The 15,438-nt window shown below is 41.9% G+C and overlaps 2 protein-coding genes across 2 annotated transcripts; one reads left to right on the forward strand and one right to left on the reverse strand.

Annotated features, from left to right (window-relative positions):
* The first annotated feature begins 141 nt into the window (after positions 1–141).
* LOC138901724 (uncharacterized) lies at positions 142–6,611 on the forward strand. The gene is made up of 5 exons (XM_070189507.1): positions 142–483; positions 3,846–4,246; positions 4,333–4,757; positions 5,560–5,564; positions 6,198–6,611. Exons 1-5 carry the CDS (start codon positions 142–144, stop codon positions 6,609–6,611), a joined length of 1,587 nt encoding a protein of 528 aa, XP_070045608.1.
* Positions 6,612–14,885: 8,274 nt separating this feature from the next.
* LOC138901725 (uncharacterized) lies at positions 14,886–15,386 on the reverse strand. The gene has a single exon (XM_070189508.1). The coding sequence runs from the start codon at positions 15,384–15,386 to the stop codon at positions 14,886–14,888; it is 501 nt and encodes a 166-aa protein (XP_070045609.1).
* Positions 15,387–15,438: the final 52 nt, after the last annotated feature.

Here is a 15,438-nt window from a genome sequence, read left to right on the forward strand (position 1 = left end):
AGAAAGATCGTGAATGATGATGTGGTTGTGCAAGAAGAGGATGATCCAAGAAATGATGAGAATGTGAATGATGAAGTGAGGATAGACATTGATTAAAATGTGAAGGAGACACAAGATGATGTGAACCCGTTTAGGGAACACATGATAGACATACCGGATCCGGTAGTGCCCAAAGCCAAGGCTCCTTTGCCAAGGCCTCCTCCACCATATCCTCAAAGGCTCGCCAAGCAAAACAACGAGAACCAATTCAAGAAATTTATTGATATGATGAAAAGTGTGTCCATAAATGTGCCATTGGTTGAAGCACTAGAACAAATGTCGGGATATGCCAAGTTTATGAAGGACTTGGTAACAAAGAAGAGGTCAATGAACTGTGAGACGATCAAAATGACACATCAAGTGAGTGCCATTGTGCATTGCATTTCTCCAAAGCTAGAAGATCTCGGTGCCTTTACAATTCCATGCACTATTGGTAATGCTGATGTAACACCCCAAAACTTTTTGAAGTACTTAAGTGTAAAGCCCGGTAAATTTTGCAAAGAAAATAATGTTTCATGGTGCTGGACTGCGCTTACGTGTTTAAGGATTGTAGAAATTGTTCGCGGCTTGCAAGCTCGCCGCGGCTCGGACTTTTTGGGTTGAACAATGCACCGAAAAGTAAAGACATATTTTTGGCAAAAAAGTGCGTTTATGCGGTCCATTATGCGACCACAGAATCACTTTGCGGACCGCATAATGGCTACAGAGTGAGGCAGTTAATTGGGCCAGTGGAAAGCAATTATGCAGTCGACTATGCGACCGCATAACTGTTATACGGTGCACTATGCGACCGCAGAATAGTTAAGCAGACCGCATAGTGACCACAGACACAGTAAGATTTTTGGTCATTTTGGACAGCAATTATGCGACCGGTATGCGGTCCGCATAACCATTATGCGGTCGCATATGCGACCGCAGAACCCGTTCCGGAGCTCCATTTTTTGGATTTTAAGGATTGGGTTGTGTAGTGAAGGAAATCTTGTAGAAGAACCTTGTGGTTAAATTTGCATACCTAATGTTTGATAAAATGCTCAAAAGAGCTGAGATCATGAATATCTTCCTAATTGTTGTTAAATTTTGTTATGTCTCAAAATAGATTGGGATTGCTAGAATTTCATAACGTTGTGGTAATTTAAGGAAAGCTCAATTGAGGTATGTTGGCTAAACTTTCTCTCTTGGAATTGAATTCCATAATATTTTCGTGAGTTTCAAAGTATGGGTTATGTATTAAAATGTTGTGGCGTGAATCGTATTTCAAATGAAAGCTAGTATGCCAAATTGTGTGAGAAAATTTCAATATTCTTAAGACTCTTAATTGCTCATATGTGTACCTAAAATCTTGATTGGGAATGTCTTATTGTTGATAACCTATAAAGATGGTAGGAAGTAAAATCAGTGAATTGGGAATATAAAGTATGGCCAACGTGTCAATAGTGAAATTTATACTTGTGACCAGTGGTGCCAATGAAATAAAATAATGTGAGAAAGATTATGAAATGAGCTTTGACTCAACTATTCCAAAATTTACTTCGACAATATAATCGGCTAAAAGTTTATGAACTCAAGTGATGCCCATATGTGGCTGTTTTAGCTAATACTATGCTTTGTAAGTCTTTTTCAATGTGTTTTGCGTTCTTACATATTCATGAGTGAAAATTGTGTATGATTTTAACTTCTGCTTCGACTACTAATCATTTTACTCCATTTATTGGAAAGAAATCTATTGTGTTTAAAGCCTTCATTACTAATGAACTTAAAGTTGTGATTTCCGGAATATTCTACTTTTTGATAATTATGATGATGATCTATGAAAGGGAAGAAATGAAAGTGTGAAATATGAAATACGGCCATTGCGCCATGAATAAAGAATCATATGTATGGCCAAGAGAGCCAATAAAATAATAATGTTATAAGTGGTTGAAAGTACGGATAAAGTGATATGTGGTGTGAAAGGTTATGAGATGTACGTATTTGTACTTTGTTTCCAATGTGATATGAAATCTTGTGGACGGTCTATGAAACGCATAGGTACATTGTGATATGAAATACTGTGGATGGTATATGAACGCATAGGTACATTATGTTATGAAATCCTGTGGACGGTCTATGAAACGCATAGGTACATTGTGATATGAAATCCTGTGGACGGTCTATGAACGCATAGGTACATTGTGTTATGAAATCCATTGTGATATGAAATCCTGTGGATGGTCTATGAAACGCATATGTGTATTGTGATATGAAATCCTGTGGACGGTCTATGAAACGCATAGGTACATTGTGTTATGAGATCCTGTGGACGGTCTATGAAACACATAGGTACATTGTGTTATGAAATCCATTATGATATGAAATCCTGTGGGCGGTCTATAAAACGCATATGTGTATTGTGATATGAAATCCTATGGACGGTCTATGAACGCATAGATACATTGTGTTATGAAATCCATTGTGATATGAAATCTTGTGGACGGTCTATGAAACGCAAATGTACATTGTATATAAGAGTATAGGTGTACGGTATGAATAAACACTATGGACGGTCTACGAAACGCATAAGTGTATAATATGATATATGAACACTAAGGACGGTCTAATGAGACACATTATAGGTGCCCCTTTTGTTGTACTTATTTGTATAGGTTGTTTCAATTACATTATATTATGTGTTCCACGTATAGATCATGTGGGCATTCTATTTTGAAAGAGGATTTCTAGCTATACATACTAGTGCTATTCGACAGTACTAACGTCCTTTTTGCCGGGGGCGCTGCATCTGGTCAAGAAGGGCATTGTCCTCGGCCATAAGATCTCCAAGAACGGTATTGAAGTGGACAAAGCAAAAATTGAAGTGATATCAAGACTCCCTCCTCCGACTTCCGTCAAGGGAGTGAGGAGCTTTCTTGGTCACGCAGGGTTTTACCGTAGGTTCATCAAGGATTTCTCAAAAGTGGTGAACCCCTTGTGCAAGTTGTTGGAAAAAGATGCCAAGTTTGTGTTCAATGATGATTGCATGAAAGCTTTTGAGCTACTCAAGTATAGGTTGACTACCACTCCCATCATTACCGCACCAATTGAAGCTTACCATTTGAGCTCATGTACGATGCTAGCGACGTTGCGGTATGAGCGGTATTAGGGCAAAGAATCAACAAGATATTTCATCCGGTCTATTATGCAAGCAAAACAATGAATGATGCCCAAGTCAACTATACGTTGACCGAGAAAGAGCTATTAGCCATTGTCTTTGCCATGGAAAAGTTCCGCCCGTACCTCATGGGTACCAAAGTGATTGTGCACACCGATCCGCGACACTTCATTATTTGATGAGTAAAAAGGACTCTAAGGCTAGGTTGATGAGATGGGTTCTTCTTCTACAAGAGATTGACCTTGAAATCATAGACCGAAAAGGGAGTGAGAATTAAGTGGCGGGCTATTTGTCCCGCTTGGAAGAGGAGGAGAGGCCCTATGATGGCCTCGAGATTAATGATTCATTTCCGGATGAACAACTCCTCTCCGTGTCTGTGACTGGGATACCTTGGTTAGCCGATGTGGCTAACTTTCTTGTGACTGGTATTGTCCCAAATGAGCTCTCTTCAAACCAAAGGAAGAAGCTCAAACGGGACTGCTTGGATTATTATTGGGACGAGCCATATCTTTTCAAAATTTGCAATGATGGTGTTATCCGGAGATGTGTTCCGGAAGAAGAGCAATTGAGTATTCTTGAAGCTTGCCATTCCTCGCCCTATGTTGGTCACCATGGTGGGGCAAGAACTGCTACAAAGGTCCTAAGCTATGGATTCTATTAGCCTACCTTGTACAGAGATGCTAGTGAGCTCGTTAGGTGTTGTGATGAGTACCAAAGAGCCGGTGGAATTTCCAATAAGAATGAAATGCCTCTCACCACCATCCTTGAGATTGATATTTTCGACGTGTTGGGCATCGACTTTATGGGGCCATTTGTGAGTTCATGTGGGAACACTTATATTTTTGTTGCTGTGGATTATGTTTCCAAATGGGTTGAAATTGTGGCTTTTCCCAACAATGAGGCACGGAATGTGGTGGCTTTCCTAAAGAAAAATATCTTCAGAAGGTTCGGCACCCCAAGGGCTATCATTAATGATGGGGGTTTTCATTTTTGCAATAAAGCCTTTGACTACTTTCCAAATATGGTGTCAATCATAAGGTGTCAACCTCCTATCACCCCCAGGCAAGTGGATAGGTTGAAGTCTCCAACAGGGAGATCAATAGCATTCTATCCAAGACTGTTAATGCAAATCAGACTGATTGGTCAAGGAAACTTGACGATGCTTTATGGGCCTATAGAACAGCTTACAAGACTCCAATTGGTATGTCTCTGTACCGGTTGGTATTTGGGAAAGCATGTCATCTTTCGGTTGAATTAGAGCACAAGGCCATGTGGGCACTGAAGATATTAAACCTTGAATGGGATGTAGCTGCCAATCTCGGGGTAGAGCAACTAAATGAACTTGATGAGTTCCGATTCCATGCTTATTCCAGCTCGTCCTTGTATAAGGACAAGATGAAGTACTTACATGATAAGTATATTCGGAATAAAGAATTCAAGGAAGGTGACTTAGTTCTTCAATTCAACTCTCGGTTACGGATGTTTCCGGGAAAGCTCAAGTCGAAGTGGAGTGGTCCTTTTGAAGTGGTACATGTGACTCCTTTTGGTGCTCTAGATTTGAAAAACAAGAACGGTGAGATTTTTAGAGTCAATGGGCACCGAGTAAAGCACTACCTTGGAAATATTGATGATAGCCACGTTTTGGCATTGATCCATTTCAAATGATGATGGTAACATGCGTCGTGCCGCGACGTTAAATCAGGTGATTCTTGGGAGGCAACCCATGTGTTTTTCTTTCTTTTAATTTTCTTCGTAGATTAGACATTGTTTTGGACTAACTTTTTGTGAAGTGTATGTAGGAATTGGTTGTGCAGTGCAGATAATTGGCAAGGAAAACATTTGGCTAAGTGGTGAACTTTGGCGGACCGCGCTCAAAATTTCGCAGACCGCATGAGCACCTCGCGGCCGTACAATTCTACGCGCGGTCGCATAGCTGAAATGGGAAAAATGCTAACTCTCTGAAGTTGGCCTGTCAAAATTCCTTCAATGTTCGCGGTCCGCATTCAAATTTTTGCGGTCCGCACAAATTGTGCGGCCGCGGCCAGATTTTTGTGAACCGCGCCCGTGCATCTGAGGCAGACCTACAGAAAGGTAAAGAGTGCGGACCGTGACAAAATTTCGCGGTCGCACTCAGGTAAGGCGGTGGGGTCATTGGGTTCTGAGTATAAATAAGAGTTCTTAAAACATTTCACACTTTACGAACCCTAACCTCTCAAACTCACCTAAAGCACTGTGCATCCTTACTTGGTTTCAAACTCAACCTATTCTCATCAATTGTCGATTTCCTACCATATTTTACAACTGGTATGTTCATTTCAATAATTTGATTTTATCTTTTTCTTTTCTTTTCTCTCTGTTTTAATTTTTCTTTTTAGATAGGGTTAGAATCATGCCATAATGTCAAATTAATGCTTAATGTTTGATTAACATATGGGTAGTGTTTGTATGCATAATGAGGGTTGGGGTTAGTAACTTTGCATGTTTAATTGCTACAATTCTTGGGTAATTAGTGAAAACCTTAGTTTTAGGTGTTCATCAGTGCCAATTTATGTTGAATTTTGTGGCCGTGGTCATTCTTCCGCGGTCCGTGATACCCTAGATTCAAAGCACTGATGGTTGTTTAGAATTTGCAGTCACGGTCATTTTTATGCGGTCCGCGATTGGTCTCGCACCCAATCTTTCGCAGTCCGCGCATTTGAACTTCAGAGACTCTATCATTTGCCTTCGCGGACACGTTCGTTTTTATGCAGTCTGCAATTAGTCATTCGGGGCCGCACTCATTTTTGTGTGGTCCGCGGTTGATCAAGTTCAGAGAGCCAGTAGTCTGAGCCTGGCCTCTTCGCGGTCGCGATCACTTTTATGCGGTCCGCGTTGGGCAGTTCGCGGCCACACTCATTTTTGTGCGGGCCGCGATGCCCTATTCTGAGAAGCATTGTTTTTCATTTCATCTGTATTGCTTTAACACATGATTGAACCCCAATTCTAATTGTCTTTCACTACTTGTGTGTTGCAGAAAATGGTGCGTTCTCATGGGGGAAGAGACACTTCAAAGGGGAGGGCAGAATCCTCCCGAGGCCGGGGTAAAGGAAAGCAAACCTTACCTATAGCAACTCAAAGGGTAGTAGGCAAAAAGGCTACCCTCGTTAGACCTCCTGCCGACTCCTCGGACACAAGTGAATACCTCCCATCCCGGGAGACGTCTGAGGGGGATTCTGTACAACTACAACCGGGGGCTCAATCACAACAACTCCCCGACAGATTCCATTTAGTCGATGATCCTACCTCCTCCTCTAGTTCTTCTGATGACTCAGAGGGAGGTAGTAAGGCATCCGAACCATCTTCCCCACCTGCTACAACACCTGATTCAACAGCTGCCCTAATAAATGTTGATGATGATGACGAGGTCCTGGATGATGGGAGGGGGTGACACAATTATGGTAGGCCTGGCTAGATTAAAGAAGCCGGAGGTGTGGGCTGATAGGTTTGTAAGTGAGAAAGTGTATGGCAAATTTCGGTAATGGTGGCCCTAAAGGTCGCTCAGTCTTGAGCGACAATTCATAACAAAAGACCTAAGCCAGCATAATCCAAATGTCCTACGGTAATTTACGGAGAGAAAATGATGGAAATGGTTCACCTTCCGGTTGAAAGATGCCAATTAATACCTCGTCAATGAATTTTATGCCAATGTTTCCCACATCAAAAAGGGTACAAAGGTGATGAAGGTCCGGAACTTGAAAATCCGATTTGATAGAAACACATTGAACAGTTATGCAGAGTTTGAGGAGGTCAAGGCAGTGCAATATCTGGAGAAAGTAGCCTTAGGTGATGCAGTTCACCCATGGCTAGCTGAGATACTTGATATTCCGGGGACAACACCTGCATGGCTCACAGCTGGAGTTCAAATTATCAGAGCCACCCTTAACTTTGAAGCAAAAGGGTGGGCGACATTCGTGTGCAACCGTCTTGACCCGTGCCAGCATGAGAATGTCCTTCCACTCTCCCAGGCAGTATTGGTAGCTTCCATCATGGCCGGATATCCTGTTAATGTAGGAAACATGATGTCCTACAACATCTCCAATGCAGTTCAAAAAGAATAAAGATCATATCCCTACCCCAACTTCCTCACAGAGTATTTCCACGACCAAGGGGTAGAGCCGAGACATTTTGATGTGGAGGTGAAGGCTAAAAATCCTTTCTCATGGTACCACCTCCATGGAGTGAACAACCCTAAGTTCAAGGGTAAAGCCACTATCCCCACTAGCCAGTCTAAAGAGCCAGGGGTAGTGGCTAACGGGTTAGTTGCCGATCCCTCCACAATAGCCAGTACTTTTGCCGGAGCAGCTACCATGCCTCCTCCATGCTCCAGGCCATCCATCACAATGCCATTATCTGTTCCTTCATATTCTACCTACCCTCAGACTGCACTGCGGGTTTCACGGACACTATCCAGCCTCAACAACTGGATGCAGGCAGCTACCACAAAGCTGACTGTCCTATCCAGTGTAGTAGGAGCACAGTCTTCAACCCCATCAGAGCTTCAGGTACCTCCATCATTGGAGGAGTCTTTGAAGAAGATTCTGGACAACCAGAATAAGATTCTGGATGACCAGAAGAAGATCCGGGAGACTCTTGATACACATGGGAGGATTATCAAGGATTTGGGGAAGCAGGTGAAGAAGATGCGGAAAACTCAGGCATCTAAGGATTCGGTGGAGAAGTTGAGCAAAGAGGTTCAAAAGATTTTTTTTGCCGGTGATATTCCACTAGACATGATCATGGGGGAGACAGCCCCAACAACACCTACATCAGTGTATGAGGCATCAGATACAGCAGCTGGCCAGTCTGATGAGTCGGCTACCACTACACATATTGCTGAGGAGATGATCCAGATGATCAAGCACCCCGTGGTCCCCCAGTTAGAGGATGTGGAGATCCAGTTAGAGGACACGGAGGGAGCTGATGATCATATGATGTCTGAGGACCTCACTCATGTTCCTAACCCGATGCAGACAAAGACCACATAGGGAGTTCTCTTGACTCTCTAACATTTTCCTGATCTTATTTTGATATTAGTATTGAGGACAATGCTATTTTTTATTTGTGGGGGTGGTCCATTTTGATTTGATTTGTGATGACATTTGGTATGTAATAACTATGACACTATCTTTCTTTATCTTTATTTACCGTTATTTTCACTTTTGGTATGTATATAATTTTACCATTCAATGTATATATATTCATTTACATTATTTATATATTCGTTTACTCCATTTTGTACATATTCAATTTACTTTCTGTAGTTTACTTCATAACTTCTTTCATTATTTTTCCTTAATAGCTTAGCTTTTTATTTCTTCTAGTAGCTTCTTTTTAAGTTTTTAGCTTCTTTTTACAATATGTGTGAACAATAAGCCTTTGGTTTTCTTAATGCAATGGTTCTTTCCAAAGGTGGATGTTGTGTGAACCGGGTGGCTCTTCCCAACGATGGATGGCGTGACAACCTTCTTAAGGGATCGAGTTTGTTTTCTTTTTTATTTTGGTGTATATAGTAGTAGTAATGAATAAAACTGTCTCAAGCAGGCTTCACTTGGTACTAACACATTTACCTTCGACCTCATGGTTAGAGACAAGTTGATTGGCAAAGATTAGATCTAGTTGTGACCTTTAGACTCTTGCATTGACTAAAACAATCATCGAGTGATTTCCTTGAGCCATTTGTGATTTCCAATCTTAGTTAGGGTTGTTGTGGGCCCTCGACTCTATTTTTTTCAACAATCCAACAACTTAAGAGGTGAGGTATTGAATTGCAAGTCCAAGTCCCGTGCCAATAAGTCTAGAACTTGCCCTGAATGTTTTTCTAGGCGAAATTCTAAGTGTAGCTCGACTTGAGAAATGATTGTAGGATCCTTGGTCCAATTTGAACTTTGAAAGCTTCTGTACCCTACCAATATGATATCCCTAGTCAACTCCTTTGAGCCTAAGCCTTTTTCATTCAATAGCCACATTACAAGCCTTTATCCATTCTATAATGACCCTCTCTTGGCACCCAATCTTTCCTTAGCATTCATGTTAAACAATTGGCAAAAGCATAAGTTTGGGGGAGAGACGGGGAATTTGAAAGTGATAAAAGGTTCAAAGAAGAAAAAAGAATTGTTGAAAAGGAAATTCAAAGAAAATGAAGAAAAGTCAAAAACGAAATACATCCAAAAAGAAAGTGAAGGTTGAAGGGATTCAAAGAACGCAATGATGAAAAGCATGGAATGATGAAAAAAGGAGAAAACTGATTGTCATGAGTAAGAAAGAGTGACAGTGTGTCTCACTAGTTCCCCTAAGGAATAAGAAAATGACTCAAAGAGTCAGAAAGTATGAGCCGAAATGACAAAATGGAGTGCTTAAGGAAAGATGAAACCATCATAGTTCGATAAAGGCCTACCTTGATCCAAAAGCCTTCATTACATCCTGTTAAAGCCCTATATGATTTCAAGTTAAGTGAGCTTACATTAGTGGTGATTTACATAAGGAGAAAGATAATGGTACTTAGAGCCGGACTTGTGGCATTCTTTTGAGAGTGATGAGCGCACTTCTTCACAATCCTTATTTTGAGTGGTACATTCTAAAAAAGTAAGATTTGCTCATGGAGAGTAGAGGAGGAGAAGTTTGGGATCCACAATGACCTATGTAATAGAGTGAGCTTCCTTGATGAATTGATTCAACTCTTGATGCTCTAGTGTCACATTAGAACTATAGTACTCAAAAGGTCGTAACGTGATATTGTTGATAATTCATTTGTGTTGAGGGTAATTGTTAGTCCCAATTGATGCTTGATGGAGTCACCTTAGGCCAGCTGAAATATCCTTTTCTTTTTCTTGTGGAGATTGGAATTACCCTATTTGCTCGAGTACAAGCAAAATCTTAAGTTTGGGGGAGTTGATGAGTAGGGATTTTAACCTGGTATTTGCTCTCTTTTACTTGTGTTTAGGGCCAAAATTGCGTGAAGGTATTCCCGGAAACTAATGTAATATGCTTGCTTGCAGGGATTGTTCAAAATGATCCAAACGAGTCATAATCAACTCATAAAGGAGTCAAAAGTTGAACAAAAACCAAGACTGGGCCAAAAGATGTGAAACGCGGACCACACAAATATTGTGCGGACGCGAAAGCAACAACGCGGTCGCGAGCACTATTTCGAGGTCCGGGAGAGGAAGACTCAGAGAGATGGATTTTTGGGCTAAAACATGAACGCGAACCGCGTAAAAAAGGTGCGGGCGCAAAAGTCACTGCGCGGCCGCGATTGGAATTACGCGGACCACGATTGCTAAAGTTCAGAGAGCTTACATTTTAAGCAAAAACAAGAAGTGCGGTCCGCGCCAAGATTATGTGGCCGCGAAAGTCTCCTACGAGACCGCGATGGAAATTACGCGATCCATGAAACCCAGATCCAGAAGTGAAGAACATAGACCACGATCAGAATTACACGGCCGCTAAAGCAGGAGTGCGGCCGCGGTCAGAATTACATGGCCGCTTAACCTCCGCAGGGGTATTTTTGTCCGAAAATTTTAGCTTAGTATAAATAGAACTTTTTGTCATTTTTAGGTTATGTTGTGTATTTGCTGAGCACGTGAGATGGCTGGAACTTCCCTTTTGGGAAATTTTATATTAGATTCACCTTTTAACATTAGATTTTCATCTTTTAATCTAGTATTATGAATTTTATTTTATTTTCATCTTTTATTTCTACTATTTCTATGAGTAGCTAGACCCATAGCTAGGGGTGTGACCCAACCCTAGGGTGGGTATTTGATGGGTACTGAATTCTAGGGCTTGAATGTTTATGGGTTAGTGATATTTAGCCTAGTTCTTGCTAGAATTGTAGAATTAGTGGTTGCAAACACTGATTCATACCTTTATGACTTAGTCTCTTCTTGAGAAAGAGGGACTAAGTCTAGAAAAACTAGGCTAACAAGGAATTGGGGTGAACTCAAGAAATTGATAGCCCCAATTAAAGGGTTAAAACTAGAGATAGTAATACCTGACTTAAGCTAATATCACGTGACTTGCATGAATACCCATTTGGACTTGAGAAAGCCAAATTTGGCAAAATCACTCAAACTATCGAGAGGTATAGAGTGAGTACTTGGGTGAGATAGCTATATTACGATCCCAAATTAATCAAGCTTGACCTAGATTATTACTACCCGTTAGATGTCCACCCAGGCAAAAGTCACTACCCTAGTCATTTTAAACACTTGAAAACCAACATCAAAAATATTGTACTTAGCTTTAATCATTGCATACAATAGAATAGAATTAGAAGTAGAATCAAAACCAAAATGTGTGGAAGCATAATTAGGAACAAAACACGCATCTAGACTTAGATATAAACCTAATTCTAAATCAATTAACTCCATGTGGATTCGATCCCGACCTTGTTGGGTAAAACTGCATCGACCATCCTCGCTACTCAATAGTAGTGCAGGTGTGGACCCGATCACTTCGCGCCTCTCGTCCAATATCTCAAGGCTCATATTCATGGCCTCATCGTTCGATTCTTTGGTCGCGTATCGGAGCATGAGACTTGATTCTCCGACTTCAACTGGTATTAGGGCTTCAGCGCCGTAGACCAGCAAAAACGGGGTGGCTCGGGTGCTGAATTTTGAGTTCGTACGATATGCCCATAAGACTTCGGGCATGATTTCCTTCCATTTTCCTTTGGCATCGGGTTAACCGCTTTTTGAGGTTTTGGATTATGATATTGTTGGTCGATTCTGCTTGTTCATTCCCACTAGTGTGGTAGGGTTTTGATAGGATCCTTTTGATCTCGTGGTCTTCAAGAAATTTGGTTACCTTGCTACCGATGAATTGTTTCCCATTGTCGCATACAATCTCGGTCGACATTCTAAAATGGCATTTGATGTGGTCCCAAATGAAATCGATGACTTTCTTCTCCATGACCTTCTCGTACGCCTGGGCTTCCACCCATTTAGAAAAATAATCAGCATAAACAGTATGAATTGAGCCTTACCGAATGCCCAGGTAAGGGGGCAGATGATGTCCATTCCCCACTTCATGAACGGTCATGGTGACAAAATCAAATGCAGCAACTCCCCGGGTTGATGAATCATCAGAGCGTGTCTTTGGCACCCATCACATTTTCGCACGAACTCCTTCACGTCCTTTTCCATGTCAATCCAATAGTAACCGGCTATGATTACCTTTCGAACTAATGATTCGACGTCTGAATGATTCCTGCAGGTGCCCTCGTGAACTTCCATTAGGACGTGTTCGGTATCTCCCAGTCCTAGACATATCGCTAGTGGGCCATCTAACATTCTTCTGAACAAGGTTCCATCTTCGGACAAGCTAAATCGGGTTGCCTTCATACGCAAGGCCCTCGATGTTTTTGGATACGAGGGTAGTTTTCCAGTCTTCATATATTCTACATATTTTTTCTCCAATCCCAAGTCAGGCTTGTAGAGTTTATCTCGGCATGACCTTCTTCCACCACTAATCTCATTAGTTGCACGACTGCCCCCGAGTTGAGCTCGTTGTCCTCGACCGACGATCCTAAGTTAGCAAGGGCATCGGCCTCGCTGTTGTGATCCCGAGGTATATGTTGTAAAGTCCACTCCTTGAACCGATGTAATGTTACCTCCAACTTATCTAGGTACCTTTTCATTCGTTCTTCTCTGACCTCAGATGTTCCATTAACTTGGTTTACCATGAGGAGGGAGTCATACTTAGCTTCGATCACCTCCGCCCCCAAGCTTTTGGCTAGTTCGAGACCTGCAATCATGGCCTCATATTCGACCTCGTTATAAGTTAATTTCATAATCCTAACAAATTGTCTAACTACATTGCCTGTTGGTGGCTTCAATACAATGCCAAGTTCGAACCCTTTTGCGTTCGAGGCACCGTCCGTAAAGAGGGTCCAGATTCATGAAGACATCCCCGAGTTTACCAACAACTCTCGTTCGACCTCAGGTATTAGGGCCGATGTAAAGTCAGCCACGAAATCTGCCAAAATTTGAGATTGAATAGTTGTACGGGGTTGATATTCAATATCATACCCGCTTATTTCCACGGCCCATTTGGCCAATCATCCCGAGAGTTCGGGTTTATGCATTATATTTCGCAATGGGTAAGAAGTCACCACACATATATGATGGCACTGAAAATATGGTTTCAATTTCTTAGAGGCTCTTAGCAAAGCGAGCGCCAATTTTTTCAGGTGAGGGTATCTAGTTTCAGTCTCACCTAGAGTCCTGCTAACATAGTAAATTGGAAATTGCGTACCTTGCTCCTCCCGTACCAAGACTCCACTTACCGCTATTTCCTATACTTCCAAGTACAGGTATAACTGTTTATCTACCTTCGATGTGTAAAGTAGTGGTGGGCTCGATAGATATCGCTTGAGTTCCTCCAAGGCTTGCTGGCATTTCGGGGTCTATGAGAAGTTATTCTTCTTCTTCAGTAGCGAGAAAAATCAGTGGCTCTTATTGGAGGACCTCGAGATGAATCGCCCTAGGGTGGCTATGCGCCCGGTTAACCTTTGCATGGCCTTCACATTTTCCACCACCGTGATATCTTCGATGGCTTTGATCTTGTCGGGGTTGATCTCGATTCCCCGGTTGGATACCATGAATCAGAGGAATTTACCTGATCCGACTCCAAACGCACATTTCTCCGGGTTCAACTTCATATTGTACTTCTCCAATATGTTGAAGGTTTCCTGCAAATGTTTTAAATGGTCCTCTGCTCGCAGGGACTTAACCAACATATCTTCAATGTAAACTTCCATCGACTTTCCTCTTTGTTCCTCGAATATCCGATTTACTAGGCGTTGGTAAGTGGAACTGACATGTTTTAATCCAAATGGCATCACGTCATAGCAGTATGTTTTGTACTTAGTGATGAAGGAGGTTTTTCCCTGATCATCCGGGTCCATCTATATTTGGTTTTACCCGGAATAGGCGTCGAGAAAACTGAGGATCTCGTGGCCGGCCGTGGCATCGATCGTAGGATCGATGTTGGGCAAAGGGAAAGAGTCTTTGGGACACGCCTTAATCAAATCTTTATAGTCTACATACATTCTTAGTTTGTTCCCTTTTTTAGGGACTACCACTGCGTTTGCTAACCAATACAGGTATTTAACCTCACAAATTGACCCTATTTTAAGGAGTTTGGATACTTTGTCCTTGATGAAAGCATATTTGACCTCGGACTGGGGTCTCCTCTTCTGCTTGATCGGATGGAATTTAGGGTCCAGGCTTAGTTTATGAGTGGTTATCTCCGATGGGATCCCTGTCATATCAAGATGGGACCAAGCAAAACAATCTATGTTAGATATGAGAAATTGAATGAGTTTTTTCCTGAGCTCGGGAGTTAACCCCATGCTCAAGTATACTTTTCGATCGGGTAGATGCTTGATCAATATGACATGTTCCAGCTCCTCGGCCATTGATTTAGTGGCGTCGAAATCATCGGGGGATATAAAAGATCTGGGAACCCCATAATCATCATCCTTATCAGTCCCATGTTTATCCGGTTGGGTCATGGACGGTGTCGGTAATTGCTATTTGGCCTCTTGCTTTGCACCCGAAATTGATTCCTTTGACATTGTGAGTGTTGATATTGGTATCAACTCTTGGACTGCAAATATTTCCTTTGCGGCTGGTTGTTCTCCATAGATTGTTTTAATCCCTTATGGCATTGGGAATTTTAACACTTGGTAAAGAGTCAAGGGCACTGCCCTCATGTTGTGGATCCACTGCCTCCCAAACAAGGCATTGTACCTCATATCTCCTTTGATCACATAAAACTTGGCCTCCTCGATGGCCCTGACGGCATTCACTGGTAATGTTATCTCCCCCTTAGTGGTTTCACATGCCATGTTGAATCCATTCAGAACTCGGACTGCAAGCACGATTTGATCTTGTAGACCGAGTTGTTCTATGACCCTCGACCGGATGATGTTGGCCAAGCTACCTGGATCAATTAACACACGCTTAACTCGAGATTTATTTATAAGTACAGATATTACCAATGCATTATTGTGGGGATGCACTATCCCTTCTACATCCTCGTCGTTGAAAGACAAAGTTCCCTCTAATATATAATCATGAGTCCATTTTTCTCTTGTGATGGATACTTTGGTGCGCTTTAACATCAGCCCTTGAGGGACATCGACTCCACTGATGATCATGTTAATGACGTGTTGAGGCTCTTCTTGTTCGGTCTGTTTGTTAGAATCCCTA

The sequence above is a fragment of the Nicotiana tomentosiformis genome, chromosome 11, assembly GCF_000390325.3.
Source record: "Nicotiana tomentosiformis chromosome 11, ASM39032v3, whole genome shotgun sequence".
NCBI classification, from domain to species: Eukaryota; Viridiplantae; Streptophyta; class Magnoliopsida; order Solanales; family Solanaceae; genus Nicotiana; species Nicotiana tomentosiformis.